This window comes from Emys orbicularis, chromosome 2, assembly GCF_028017835.1.
Source record: "Emys orbicularis isolate rEmyOrb1 chromosome 2, rEmyOrb1.hap1, whole genome shotgun sequence".
NCBI lineage: Eukaryota > Metazoa > Chordata > Testudines > Emydidae > Emys > Emys orbicularis.
The window spans coordinates 283,348,265-283,364,087 of record NC_088684.1 but is presented as its reverse complement, the minus strand read 5'-3'; the positions used below and the strand labels follow the sequence as shown (position 1 = coordinate 283,364,087).

The 15,823-nt window shown below is 43.7% G+C and overlaps 1 protein-coding gene across 9 annotated transcripts in view; it reads right to left on the bottom strand.

Annotated features, from left to right (window-relative positions):
* Nucleotides 1-15,823, bottom strand: part of PRKAG2 (protein kinase AMP-activated non-catalytic subunit gamma 2) — a 395,505-nt gene that overhangs the window by 28,243 nt on the left and 351,439 nt on the right. For all 9 annotated transcript variants that reach the window (XM_065400003.1, XM_065399999.1, XM_065399998.1 and 6 more), the window contains 2 exons: nt 6,168-6,249; nt 3,507-3,565 (listed from right to left, as the gene is read on the bottom strand). In XM_065400003.1, coding sequence (XP_065256075.1) covers nt 3,507-3,565; nt 6,168-6,249 — 141 coding nt within the window. The remainder of the gene's footprint in view (nt 1-3,506; nt 3,566-6,167; nt 6,250-15,823) is intronic.

Here is a 15,823-nt window from a genome sequence, read left to right as displayed (position 1 = left end):
CACTAGTGTTTGGCAGGCTTCCTGCTTATGATAAACTTTAAAAAAATTTGCAGAGAGTTTGTGTGTCATTTGCTAGTTGCTCTTCAAATTCTTTTTTGGCATGCCTAACTATACTTTTACACTTGATTTGCCAGAGTTTATGTTCCTTTCTATTTTCCTCAGTAGGATCTGACTTCCAATTTTTAGAAGATGTCTTTTGACCTTTAACTGCCTTTTACGCTATTGTTTAGCTGTGGAGACTTTTTTTGGTCCTCTTCCTGCTTTTTTTATTTGGGGTATACATATAGTTTGAGCCTCTCTTATGGTACAGGTTGCAGGCCTTTCACTCTTGTGACTGTTCCTTTTAATTTCCATTTCTAGCCTCCTCATTTTTATGTACTTCCCCTTTCTGAAGTTAAATGCTTACTGTGGTGGGTTTCTCTGGTACTCTCCTCTACAAGGATGTTACATTTATTTACATTATGGTCGCTATTATTGAGTGCTTCAGCTACATTCACCTCTTGGACCAGATCCTGCGTGCCACTTAGGACTAAATCAAGAATTGCCTCTCCCCTGGTGAGTTTCAGGACTAGCTGCTCCATGAAGCAGTCATTAATAGTGTCTAGAAATTTTCTCTCTGCATCCCATCCTGAGGTGACATGTTCCCAGTCAATATGCGGACAACTGAAATCCCCCTTTCTTATTCAGGCTTCTGTTTTTGTAGTCTCTCTAATCACCCTGAGCATTTCACAATCACCGACACCATTCTGGTCAGGTGGTCGGTAGTATATTTCTACTGCTATACTCTTAATATTCAAGCATGGAATTTCTATCCATAGAGATTCTATGGTACTGTTTGATTCATTTAAGATTTTTACCTTATTTGACTCTATGCTTTCTTTCACATATAATGCAACTCCCCCACCAGTGCGACCTTTTCTGTCATTCCTATATATTTTGTACCGTGGTATTACCAAATCCCATTGATTATAATTGTTCTACCAAATTTCTGTGATGCCTATTACACCAATATCCTCATTTAATACCAGGCACTCAAGTTTACCTATTTTAGTATTTAGACTTCTTGCATTTGTATATAAGCACTTATAAAATTTGTCCATATTAGTTGTCTGCTTTCATGTGATGCAATGTAATGGGACTTTTTTTCATTTGACTGTTTCTCTTCAGTTCCTACCTATACTTTATCAACTTCTATCCTCTCCTCTTTACTAGACTAGGTAGATAGAATATCCTCTAATAAATCCTCTCCTAAGGGCTGTTTCTGTCTGATCCGTGTGCTCCTCTACATCTGTCTGCTTTCCCCCAGCCCTTAGTTTAAAGACTCCTCTAAGTCCTTTTTAAATTTTACATGCCAGCAATCTAGTTCCATTTTGGTTTAGGCAGAGTCCATTCTTCCTGCGTAAGCTCCTCCTTTCCAAAAATTTCCCCCAGTTCCTCATAAACCTAAATCCCTACTGCAAATACCATTGTGTCATCCACACATTGAGACCCTGCAGTTCTGCCTGTCTAAATGGCCCTAAACATGGAACTACAAGTATTTCAGAGAATGCTGCCAGGGAGGTCCTGGACTTCAATCTCTTACCTAGCAACCTAAAATTGGCCTCCAGGACCTCTCTCCTACCTTTCCCTATGGCATTGATACCTATGTATATCATGATCACTGGCTCCTCTCCAGCACTGCACATAAGTTTGTCTAGATATCTCAAGAGGTCTGCAACCTTTGCATCTGGCAGGCAATTTACCATGTACTTCTTCCACTCACCATAAACTCAACTATCTCTAATAACTGAATCCTCCATTACTATTACCTATTTCTTCCTAATAACAGGGGTCCTTGCACCTTGAGAGGTATCCTTAGTGTGAGAGGATACTATGACATCATCCGGAAGAAGGGTCCCAACTATGGGAGCATTTCCCTCCGCTCCAGCTTGATGTTCTCCTTCCCCAAGACTTTCATCCTCCTCAAAGCACAGAGGCTATCAGACTGAAGGTGGGACCACTGTACTGTGTTCCAGAAAGTCTCGTCTATGTACATTTGTCTCCTTTCGCTCTTCTAGCTCAGCTACTCTGGTTTCAGGAGCCTGTACTTGGTCTCTGAGGGCTGCAAGCTGCTTGCAACAAATGACTTCACCATTTAATTTTTTTTTTTAAAGTGTAGGACAAGTTTTTCAAGTAATTTAATTTAAAACAAAACAAGTTTTTGCTTTTAGTTGATTCCCCGTGTAAAAAAACTCCCCTTAGGTTTTCCTTCCAGATGGTGGGAGATGCTGGCCATGCCCAGTTATCTACAGTGGGTTGCTTATGTATAGGTCTCAGTTTTTAATCCTTGCACGAGGGGATCCCACCCTTTGCAGGGCTTCTTATGTCTCTGCTGATGGGGGATCAAAAGGAAAATAAATGTTTCAATGCACCCAAGATTAACTTCTTCCCAGAGCCAACTCACGGCGGAAAAGGCCAGCAATACTTATTTACTTCAGGGCTATTTGAGTAGCAGTTTTCTAGGAGTTCTTCTGGCTGGGTAGCTGAATTGGGCTCACTCTGTCAGGCTTACCTAGGCAGTTCACTGCACTCCCCATAGGGTTGGGGGAGGAGATCTCCTAGATGGGAATTCCACCTATGGCTTCAGGAGTTGCTACAGCTGTTTCCTGCTCAGGGTGACCTCTCCCCCTAGCTAACTGCAGTTTCCTCCTCTTTAAAGCCCTCCTCCTACATGACATGATTGTCAGAGCTGGAGAGGCAGGGCTAGCCCTGAACACAGAGCCTCTCAGGCACCTTCCTCATCAGCGTGCGATCTATAGAACTCATCACTCCCACCAATCTCCCTTTTTTTTGTCCACCTGAATAATGTTGTATGTGATTCAACATGTGCAAATCACTTATTTTGAATCAAATGTACAATAAAACTCTAAACAACTATGGTCAAATATTTTTTCTAAGTACTTTTCACACTAAATCACTTTTACGTAGAATCACTATTTTACACTGAGGTTTAATTAGACCTTTTATGCCAAAAAAAAAAAAAAAAAAAAGAAAAAAAAAGAAAAAAAAAAGATGTCTTAGTAGTAGTAGGATTATAATAGTGCCTAAAGTTCAAAACCAACCAAGATTCTGTATCTAGATCCAGCCAAGATGATGGCCCCCCTGTGGCAGGCACCATACACACATAACACAAGATAGTCCAGGCCTCGAAGAGTATAACTAGAAAAGGCAAATGGGAAAGAAATGTTACCCACCTTTACAGATGGGAAACAGAGGCAGAGAGGGGCTAAGCAATTTGCCCAAGATCACAGCAAGTCTGTGGCAGAGCTGGAAATTTAACCAGAGTCCCAGTCCAGTGCTTTGACCACAAAGCCATCCTTTCCTCTCAAAAGCACAATAAAGCATTTCTATAGCAAGTTAAGCTCCTAAAGGCTGTACAAATTTTAATAAATTTTCAATGCTTTTGATTTGCATTTATGCATGCTATGGTTGTTAATAATACAATTAAAGCCCAATATGGTACTTACCATTGGAGACTTATAGTATCTATGCAGTATATTAATGAAATCTGTAATTGTTAACATTCCTGTAACAAGTGGAAAAAATATAACAGCATTTAGAAAAGGCATCTTAAAATTATCTTAAGTATGTTTTTATGTTTTTTAAAATATTTACTTCTAAGCTGGTGTAGTTCACATTGTGGAGTAATTGAACACAACAACACTTTAAGAGTTTTATAAATGGCCAATCATTTGAAAAGCGTGCATACTAAATTCTCCAAGTTAGCGCTGACACAATAGACTATAACAGAAAGAATAGACTCTGTATTGGTAGAAGTTGGAACCAAACCCCTGGATCTGGATATTGCAGCTGGCCCTTTTCTCTAACAGTTTTAGTCAAACAAAACCCTGAACTAGGATTGCCTCCCACCCCCCTGCCCCTGCATTTTTTTTTTTTTGGAGGGGAGGGGGAGGGGAAGATAAAAGGTTTCAAAATCCAGTTATGCAGTTTGGGACTCAGGTCCACCACTAGTCTCTTTTGTGAGTCCAACATTCACTTAAATACAAGCGGTAGGCAGATCCATAGATATTAAGACCAGAAGAGATTATGGTCAGCCAGTCTGACTTCCTGTATAACACAGGCCAAACAACATCACTCAATAATTGCTGCAGCAAGATCACAACTTCTGTTTGAACTATACCATATTTTCTGGAAAGATATCCAGTTATAATTTAAAAGGCTAAGTGACAGTCCATCATATCCTTAGGTATATAGAATAATGCAATTTCCATCAGTAATACCAAGTTATCAAAAACAATGTTTTTTTATTTTACTGAAGTCCTACAAACTGAGCAAATATCATTCCACCTGACTGATTACTACTCCTACAGCTGAACTTCTGAAAGACATATGAACAAGCGTTCAGGGGGAAAATGTCAATTTCTAGAAGTCAACTTTAATTGACCAGAAATCTGAGATGAGCCGAAATCAAAATTCAGCATTGATCAAGGCACACAGTCCTTCATAAAATTACTAGTGCTTCCCATGGCTTTGAAATATTAAGTTCTTTATAAAGTATCTTTATAATCTATTTCCAAGAACCTCTCAATCTACATGTCAGGTTACACAGAAAGTATTTATAACTGTCACTATGATCCTGTTTTTCAAATGTGATATTGACATAATGCTATATTCCAAAATTAGAGAAGTGTTAAAGAAAGCGGCTATGGCTTCTAAATAGCAATATAAGGAGCCAAATGCATTTCTAGCCCTCTCAGGATGAACCTAAGTTATAGCATTCCACAGTAGTTCTGTGTTTAATGCTTTTTTGCTCTGCAATCCATACAGAACATAGTTTGAGATATACATGTATTCTGAACAGCTTACTAGGATATTAAAATAAGACAGTGAAGTAAATTAATTTAAAGGGAAAAAATTGGATTGTGTCTTTTTATGGGGGTAAAGAGACCTTTCAGGCCTTCTTTATTCACCACAAAGCAACACAAGAACATAAATCCAGTTTGTTTCTTTACATGTTACCTGTAATACACAAATTTGGGAGTTTTACTTTATCTATAGTAGACTCTGAAGCAAATAAGTAGTTGGGCTTAACGTTACATTTTTTTCCCTATGTACATCAAAGCCTTCGAGGAGATCATCACCATGTTACTGTGCAGTCACGCATGCATATTGGAAAGTGATGACAGTGAAGAAGGTAAGTAGATAAGTAGGTAAGGTGGTAGACTTTATGGCTGGCCCAGCTGTATGTATAGTAAACAATGCTTCCAATTTGAAGAACATTTTCATTGGGCTAGTCAGCCTTTATGTATATTATTTAAGACTGGAAAAGAGAATCTTAAAACGTTGGTGAAACACTACTCCTTCAGAATGGACAACTAGCATTACCCAGATTACATCTCTTGAGATGATTTACAATAACTGACAAGTAAGATTTTTAAAGGCTATTTTTTGCTGAGAATATTTATATATTTAAAATGTAAATGAAAGGGATTTGAAAGGTGCCCTGAAAACCAGCTAGATTTTTAGGCTGGCATTTTCAGAAGAGTCTAAGGGAATTAGGTGTCCAATTCCCACTGAAATCCATTGGCAGTTGGGTTCCTAACTCCCTTAGTTGCCTCTGAAAGTCCCTGCCTCAGTATTCTGCCTTTGAGGTCTCATGCTACACCCTCCAATTCCCAACCCCTGGAATGGTAAACATAAGATAAAGCAACCAACCAGTTGGGGCCCCACATCTCACTGGTCAGGCTTACCTAGTATTTCCAAACCCAAGTGCTCTAAAAAGTCATGAGTCAGGCCCATCAAAATCATGAAATTTCAAAAAGTGTGTGTTCTGTTTTTTGAGCCCTTGTGGTTCATGTCTTCAAGTTCTTGTCTGCAACTCATGAGATCTGGAACGTTACTTTTATTTTTAAATGAAAGTGGAGATTCTCATGTAGCTACCTGAGTTCAGCAGCTGAAGCTCTAAGAAGAAAAAAAATCACCACGTTTTGAGAGACTCACGATAAAGTCACAGGAATTAGCAACACTTCAACCTGCTGGAGGAGTAAGAAAACTCACCACCAGATGCATTTTCAGGATATACAACACAGCTAGCGTTGGCTCCTTTCTCTACCACAACCCCGCAACCCCACATTAACTCCCCGCTGAAAAACACCAGCTCTCCTTACCTACAAAACTCTGTTTTTTACTCTCCCACAGTGGAGCTGCTCGAACACCATTTGCCACCAAGGCAAAGAAAGCCTTCTTTACCTGCCAGAAGAAAAAGCAACCAAACAAAACCTTATTGACATTACGCCATCATATTAGAAGAAACCAACAAGGTAGTATATGTAGAATCACTGGTAAGAATGCAGTTAATCAGTGGATAGTTTGTGTTTAAAAATAAAATACATTTTTTTAAATAGTTAAATGCTGACTAAAAACAAGATAAAGATTTTTATATTATTCTGTTGTGTCTTTTACATGACAGTCTCTGATACTTTTCCAGCCACACCTAATTATTTGTGTATGTCCACACTTTACCTTAAATTTGCTTCTTTCATCAGTTTTATGTCATACACTTAAGGTGATACACAAACAGACTGGACTTTAAAAAAACAAAACAAAAAAACCCATCTGTGATAATGTAAGAGAGCTCTCAGACTACCAGCTCAAGAATATAGTTTGACAGAGATTGTAATATCTTTAGAAAGACTATATTGAGTCACCTGAAAAGTAGTTAGTTGAACTTTCTTAGTAGCAACATTTGCATGAGAAAAGGTAGAAACGGAACAGAAGTCCCATTTCCACTCCTGTTCCTGTCAGTTTTTGAGCTCTTGAATGATTATACAAGTTTCTTAAAAAGAAAACTCAGCTTCATCTGATTAAGTTGTCCAACAAGTTAGTGAGTTTTGCTGCAAAATAATCATGGGGCACACATTCTCCCTCCTACTTAAAATAATTTTCTTATCTCAGTTTCAAAGTCACAGGTTATAAATGCTGTCTTTAAAATAAAAATAATCCTGTGAAATTTGTGAACATGGATTACATGCATCAGATGGTTGCATTTTTAAAAAAGTTACTGAATGTTAGACAAAATCCTTCATGAGTATTATCTGATAAAGACAACAGATGAGAAATTCCTCCCTCCTCAACAGAAGCATTCTTTGAGTGCAAGAAATGGTCACCCCTTCAGAGAAGGGCCAACAAAAATCAGAAGGACAGAGTTTGATGAGTATTAGAAGGGGTAAAAAAATAAGTCCTTGGGGAGAACACAGAGCAGAGAAATCAACTCACGTACAGACACATGAAGCTGGAGAAAAGACAGAATTTTCCCTATCTGTGAATTTTCATTCAAGGACACTCCATGTCAGAGTCCTCATAGTGGGGCATTCTCTGGAGGCAGACTAAATCTTTGTTCTGAGTCTGGGTTTAGGATCACCCCTCAGGAATAACTCTTCAGGACAACTCCCAAAGCTGAAAAATACTAACTATATAAGAGAGCTATTTAACTCAAATAATTTGCAGCAGAGCCTTGACATGAAATTTTGGGGCTTCCTGGAAGAACACCATCCTTCCCCTTCAAACCACTTAACAAGTGAGCAATAGTCAGACAAAACAACCCTATGCAATCCCTACATGGGCCAAATTATCTGACATGGAGTCCTAGAATGAATGTTCATAGGTAAGGCAAAACTTTCACTTTCTCAATCCCCTCCATGCAGTGCAATGCAGAAAGCAATAAGCCATCCCCACCATCGCCAGGGAGGGACAATTCAACCATGTTCAGTAAAAACTTTGTTATCCGGCATGTTGGATAAATGGGGAGTGCAGGTAAGTCAAAAATTCCAGTTAACTAAGAGGGAGGGAGTTTGGGTGAGGGAGGGGCTGGGGCATGGGAGGGGATGCGGGCTCTGGGAGGGAGTTTGGATGCGGGAGGGGCTCAGGGCACGGGGTTGAGGCATGAGAGGGGCTTTATGGTGCCGGATCTGGGCGGGGCTCCCCTCAGGCAGCTCCCTGAAAGTGGCGACGTGTCCCTGCTGCTCCAAGGCGGAGGCGTGGCCAGGCAGCTCTGCATGCTGCCCCCGCCCGCAGGTGCCGCCCCTGCCCGGAGGCGCCGCCCAGGGCCGGCTCTAGGCACCAGCAAAACAAGCTGGTGCTTGGGGCGGCACATTTTTAGGGGCGGCATGGCCGGCGCCAGAATGCCGCCCCTAAAAATGTGCCCCGGCCGCCCTAGCTCACCGCCGCTGCTCGCCCTCCCTCCCAGGCTCTCAAACCTGGGAGGGAGGGGGAGATCCGGAGCGGCCGCGGCGTGTGAAACAGCTGATTCGCGCGCCGCTGCTCCCCCTCCCTCCCAGGCTCTCAAACCTGGGAGGAAGGGGGAGATCCGGAGCGGCCGCGGCGTGTGAAACAGCTGATTCGCGCGCTGCTTCTCCCCCTCCCTCCTAGGCTTGAGAGCCTGGGGGGAGGAGGCAGGGCTGGGGATTTGGGGAAGGGGCGGAGTTGAGGCGGGGCCGGGGGTGGGGTTAGAAAAAAACGGGGGGGGGGGGGGCAGCCAAAATTGTTTTTGCTTGGGGCGGCAAAAATCCTAGAGCCGGCCCTGGCGCCGCCCCCGCAGCTACCATTGGCCACAGTTCCCGATCAATGGGAGCTGCAGAGCCAGTGCTCGGGGCGGGGCAACGCCCGGAGCCCCTGTGGCTGTTCCTCAGCCTAGGAGCAGCAGGGACACGTCGCCACTTCTGGGGAGCCACACGGAGCCAGGTAGGGAGCCTGTCGACCCCACGCCAACCGGACTTTTAATGGATATCAGAAATGCCGGTTTCTAGACCTTTCCGGTTGGTAAAGTGCCAGATAACACAACTTTTACTGTATTATTGAAATGGAAATTAAGGACTACTGAGGCCTCCTGTTCCTTAAGGCCCTTCTCTACCAAACCTGCATCATTGGGATTGAGGATGTTGACTCTACAGTGTTTGAGACAGTGTAGATGGAAGGCCCTGTAATAGCATTGCAGACCACCTCAGCTTTAGAGAGGTCTCCTGCACTTTAGAGGATCTAGAGGGGAGACTCTCTCATAATAGATTTTAAGACTTTATGTTGCTCTTTTAAGAGATGATTTGAGCAATATCCTTCACTGGTACTGGGCCAAACCCCCTGTGAGGGGCAAGAGTGATTTACCAGGAAGACTAAAAGGACCGTCTGCAGGCAAGTCTCCCTAAAGAAAATAGATAATTTATGACCTCTTGTGGGACCCCAGGGGCTGGAAGGGGAGAGGAGATAGGCCCATCACCCAGGGAAGGGAATCTGACTCATTTCACCCAATGATGCTTCCTGATGCTGGGTTCAGGCTAAGGGGGTCAACTTCACTGAATGAGGAATGAGCCAGAGCCACCAGAGAAAAGTGACTCACTGGTGTCTTCAAGAAGTCACAGGAGTTGGCACCTTTCATGGCAGTCAAAGCCTAGCAGGTAAAACAACTTGTGGAAAGGGGGAATGCTTTGTGGCCGTCTCAGTCATCTCAACATCAATCTTGCCTACGTGCTGGCCAGGAGTGGGAATTTCTTCCTGAGGGTTGCTTCGGGAGGTTGGAGAGATCTTACCTTTCCCTGAGTCTAAGGAGGCTCCAAACAAACAAACAACACTTTCCTGCTTTCTCTGCAAGCTCTGCTCCAAAGGAGACCTGGAATTTGTCTTGTGTGCCACTTAGAGGCAGAAAATTCTGGCGAGTTCTTCTTGAGGGAGTGATCCTAAACCTAGGCTCAGACCAAAGATCCAGTCTGCCCCAATTGCTATGAAGATGGGGAATGACCCTCTGTGAAGACTGTCTGACATGGAGGGGACTGAGTGATACATTTGTCAGCTGACCAGATAAAGTTCAAGCAGCAGGACTGCGACCTGCTACGTTGTTCAAACCTATGTTTATGTTCATACAATCAATGGCTTCTGCAGAAATGGTCATACAGGTGCCAATTTATGCCAATTATAGAGGTTTGTGATATTCCTACCAACATACCATGAACTGCAAACAGATAAGCTCATTTGAAACTCTGATCACCATCAAAAGTTACCAACAGATACCAGAGTTAGTTCTTATTATTAGTATAGGGCGAGAACAATGGTATCTTAGTTATTCATGTGCAGTAACTGTTGGCAAAATCCAACTTTTTAAAATGACTTGTTTTGGTCCACTACCAACCTGGCCCATATTTAACCGAAGGATAAAGAGGTGACAGGATCCATTTAGTTAGTCATTCAATTATCCAGAAGTTCCCTCACCCTCTCCATATTCTGTTGATCCTTAAAGGTGGTTTTGTTTATATAATACCATAATGATTTTGTAAGTACTGTACTTTAATACTGACCACATTCAAAAATTTAACTTCAAGATCTTGAGCAAAAGTTGGGCAAAAAAAGTATAAGATAATTTTAGTAAAGCATCAATAACTTTAATGGGTTAGATTGTGTCTTTCAATCACAGACCATAGCACAATGTATAGCCCCATGGGATAACGCCTCTCAGAACTCCAGGGCATGCAGCGGCTGTGCATATGCTACTACATCACTATAAAGGTGCAAATTGCTGGCTGGTACAATAAGTATATATTTGTCCTTTCCCATCCTCTGGGGTATTGAGCATTCTCTACTGCCGGACAGTGCTGGGGCTGTTATTCCATCTGGTCCGCATGCAGGGCAGACAAGTTGTGAGTTAGAGGCACCTACATCAAAGGCCAGGCAAAATCTAGCCTTAAATAACCATGTACATACTTAAAAAAAAACAAAACAAAAAAAACAAAAAACCCCCACCACCCCCCACCCCCACTCCATGAGCGACGGCATGCTAAGTGAATAGTTCTGACAGGAAATGTAAGTAAACTGCTCGCTCCAATATGGGAAAAAAATATGGGTCAATGGTAAAGAAAATGTTTATGAAGCAGAGAAATGAACAGATCAGAGTTCTCCAACAAATGTTTGCAGCAGCAAAAATCTACAGCGTAAAATAGTATTTTTTGTGATGCCAACACCACTGGAGACAAGTAAACCAACTGGTAGAACTGGAATAGAGCACTATAATTTGTTGAAATTTTAACCCGTATATATTACATGAAGTTATTCAAACTTATATCCATATTCCTTTGAAAGTATTTTGGAAATTCTCCTCAGCAGAATTGGTGCCTCTGTGATTTAAATACTCAGGCAGAGGAAGAAACTAGTTTGCGCCCATTAATCTGCACTTATAGTTGTGAGAGGACTCACGGAGTCTCTCTGCAAAGTAATAAACAAAGGAAAACTTTTAATGCTTACAATGCCGAAGGGCAAAAGGGCGGGGGGTGGGGAGGGGGGAAAGAGGAGAGGAAGAATGGAGGATAAGAATTTGTTGCCAATGCCCTTTAAATTTCTGAGCCCTCACCTGGCTGTTATGCCCACATTTTGTTCTCTGCTTTGCTTGTAGCATAGCACAAAGTGAGTTTCTCAAATCTTTACTGTTGTGCTTTGTTAATAACCTTAAGTTTAGATTAAGAAAGATGGTAACAGGGTAACAAGCCTTCTGGATGCAGGGGAAGCAAATGTGATAAATCTCTACTTTAGTAAGGCTTTTGATACTGTCTCACATGACCGTCTCATAAGTGAACTAGAGAAATATAGCCTAGATGAACTGACAACAAAATGGATAATCACCTTGTTGGAGTACCATTCTCAGACAGTAGTTATCAATGGTTCACAGTCAAGGTAGAAGGGCATATCAAGTGGGGTCCCACGGGGATCTGTTCTAGGTCTGGTTCTATTCAATATCTTCATAAATTATTTAGATAAAAGCACAGAAAGTACACTTAAAGTTTGTGGACGATACCAAACTGGAAGAGGTTGTAAGCGCTTTCAAGGATAGGATTAGAATTCAAAATGATCTTGACAAACCGGAGAAATGGTCTGAAACAAACAGGATGAAATTCAATAATGACAAATGCAAAGTACACCACTTCGGAAGGAACAATTACACAAATACAAAATGGGAAATGACTGCCTAGGAAGGAATACTGCAGAAAAGGATCTGGGGGTTATAATGGATCACAAAAGTCAACAATGTAATACTACTGCAAAAACATATAAATAAATAAATAAAAACCCTGAACATCATTCTAGAGCAGGGGTTCTCAAACTTCATTGCACCGCGACCCCCTTCTAACAAAATTTACTACACAACCCCACAAGGGGGGAACAAAGCATGAGCCTGCCTGAGCCCTGCTACCCTGAGTGGTGGGACCAAAGTCAAAGCCTGACCCCACTGCCCCAGGCAGGGGGCCAAAGCCTCCAGGGCTTCAGCCCCAGGCAGGGGACCTGTAACCAGAGGCTGGGGTTAGAGCTCGGGCTTCAGCCCCGAGCAGTGGAGCTTGGGTTTCGGCTTTGGCCCTGGGCCCCAGCAAGTCTAAGCCAGTCCTGGCGACCCCATTAATATGGGGTCACAACCCACTTTGGGGTCCCAAACCACAGTTTGAGAACTGCTGTTCTAGGGTGTATTAGTAGGAGTATTGTAAACAAGATTTGAGAAGTACTTCTTCCACTCTACTCTGTGCTGATTAGTCCTCAACTGGAGTACTGTGTCCAGTTCTGGGCACCACATTTCAGGAAAGATGTGGACAAATTGGAGAAAGTCCAGAGGAGAGTAACAAATATGATTAAAGGTCTAGAAAATGACTTCTGAGTAGGGCCCTACCAAATTTACAGCCGAGAAAAATGCATCAAGGACCGTGAAATCTGGTACTTTTACCCTATACTATACAGATTTCACCGAGGAGAGCCAGCGTTTCTCAAACTGGGGATCCTAACACAAATGGAGGTCACTGTGTGTGTGTGTGGGGGGGGGGGGGGGGGGGGGAGTTGCAAGGTTATTGTAGGTGGGGTCGTGGTATTGCCACCCTTACTTCTGCACTGCCTACAGAGACGGGTGGCTGGAGAGCGGCAGCTGCTGGCCAGGCACCTACTTCCAAAGGCAGCGCCCCGCCAGCAGCAGCACAGAAGGGTGGCAATACCATACCATGCCACCCTTACTTCTGCGCTGTTGCTGGCGGTGGCACTGCCTTCTGAGCTGGACTCCTGGCTAGCACCCACCACTCTCTGGCCACCCAGTTCTGAAGGCAGTGCCGCCGCCAGCAGCAGAGCACAAGTAAGGGTGGGAATATCACAATCCCCCTACAATAACTTTGTAACCCCCCACTACTCCATTTTGGGTCAGGACCCCTACTATTACCATACCGTGAAATTTCAGATTTAATTAACTGAAATCATGAAATTTATGATATTTAAAATCCTATGACAGTGAAGTTGACCAAAATGGACTGTGAATTTGGTAGGGCCTTAGCTATGAGGAAAGAGTGAGAAAGTTGGGTTTGTTTAGTCTAGAGAGGAGAAGCCTATGGGGGAACATAATAAAACAGTCTTCAAGTACATAAAAAGTTGTTATAAAGAGGAAGGTGATAAATTGCTCTCTATGTTCACTGAGGACAGGACAAGAAGTCATTGGCTTAAATTGCAGCAAGGGAGATTTAGGTTAGACATTAGGAAAAACTTCCTAATTATACGGGTAGCAAAGCACCGGAACAAGTTACCCTCCTTTACTAGTACGCAGCCCTCTGTGGTGGTATCATTGGAGGGCTGGCCGTGGGGGTGAGTCCAGGGGGAAAAGGGCAATAGTATTGGGGCTGGGGGGGGGGGGGATGCAGAGATAGGGGAATAGATAGAGGAGCGCTTTCCCCCCTGAGACAGGCCCTCTCCAGGGCTCTCCAATGTCACAGAATCATAGAATTGTAGGACTGGAAGGGATCTTGAGAGGTCATCTAGTCCAGTCCCCTGCACTCATGGCTGGACTAAGTATTATCTAGACCATCCCTGACAGGTGTTTGTCTAACCTGCTCTTAAAAAAAATCTCCAATGATGGAGATTCCAAAACAATTTATTCCAGTGCTTAACTATCCTGACAGGAAGTTTTTCCTAATGTACAACCTAAACTGCCCTTGCTGCAATTTAACCCTATTGCTTCTTGTCCTATCCTCAGAGGTTAACGAGAAATTTTTCCCCCCTCCCTCCTCCTTGTAACAATTTGCTTATTTTTTATGTACATGAAAACTGTTATGTCCCCCCTCAGTCTTCTCCTCTTCAGTCTAAACAAAGCCAATTTTTTCAATCTTCCCTGATAGGTCATGTTTTCTAGACCTTTAATCATTTTTCTTGCTCTTCTTTGGACTTTCTCCAATTTGTCCACATCTTTCCTGAAATATGGTACCCAGAACTGGACACGATACTCCAGTTGAGACCTAATCAGCGCGGAGTAGAGCAGAAGAATTACTTCTTGTGTCTTGCTTACAACCCTCCTGCCAATACATCGAAGAATGAGGGGTTTTTTTTTTTTTGGGTGTGTGCAAGTGTTACACTGTTGACTAAATATGAGTCATTTCCCATTTTGTATGTGTGCAACTGATTGTTCCTTCCGAAGTGGAGTACTTTGCATTTGTCCTTATTGAATTTCATCCTATTTACTTCAGACCACTTCTCCAGTTTGTCCAGATCATTTTGAATTTTAATCCTATCCTCCAAAGCACTTGCAACCCCTCCCAGCTTGGTATTATCTGCAAACTTTATAAGTGTACTCTCTATGCTATTATCTAAATCACTGAAGATATTGTACAGAACCGGACCCAGAACTGATCCCTACAGGACCCCATTTGATATGGGTGTGACAGGGAGCTGCCCCAAACACTCAAGCGGGATTGTCAGCTGGTGTTGGAGGAGGAGGAGCTGAGTGGGTAGGACTGCCGATAGTGGCAGAGCCAGCACCCTCCCAAGCATCAAGGGCACCCAGCATCCCTTCTTGTTGGGTCAATGGACAATCCCTCCAGGGGTGTCCCGAAGCCCGACAGAGGAAGCACCAAGCCTCCCCAGAAGAGCAGAGGATCTGGAACATGCTTCCCTGGTAAAGTATCAGAAAGCCCCCCTCCAGGCTCCCCACACTACACAATGCTGCCAGCAGCTGGATGGTGACTTGCCAGCAGAACAAGAGGATGCAATGGAGGAGGGAGGGTGGTCCTTACAGCCTAGTGGGAGAGGACTGATGTTGGAGACCAGCTTCCCCAAGTTGGTGAGGGGAAGCAGAAGAGGAGCATTGGGAGGAAGGGCAGGGCAGAGATGAGCACCACCCATGTGCCCAGGTCCTCCTGGGATTTATGGGGGAGAAAGAGGTTGTCCCAGTGTGATGCCTTTCTCCACACATTTCCTGGGAGGCAGCCTCTGACATCAGGAAGAAGACAACTTTCCCACAGATCTTAAAGGCTGCCACAATGGCAGAGGGCCCCATCATCCATGACAAAGCTCACACTAAGTTTTGATGTGGAGCAAGGCACTCACCAGAAGGCAATGGATGCTTTGCCTCGTCAAGATGGAGAAGGGGCCCCTGACACTGCTGCTACTGGAAGTGGCAGGTAGATAGGCTGTGGCAGATAGCAACTGGGCAGTAGGTGGTGCCATACCCCCAGAGCTGGTGGAAGGGACAGCAGGAGGAGGGGGAGCCATGGCCAACTGGCTGCAGCAGTTGAAGCCACCACCACGGAAGATGCCTTCCAGGTGAGGCTCTTACCCTTTCTGCTGGCAATGGTGCTCCCTGGATGGTGGCAGGAGTTTTGACAGAGGAGTCTCTCCCTGGGCCTTCTGCTGCTGCCCCAGTGTGAGCGCTGATGGCACTGGCAATGATGTTAGTGGTGATTGCCACAGGGACAGATGGGGGAGAAAATGGAGGTAGGGCAGCAATGGTGGCTGGGGGTCCACCTCAGTCTCCCTCCCCCCTTTTCCTCCACCTGGG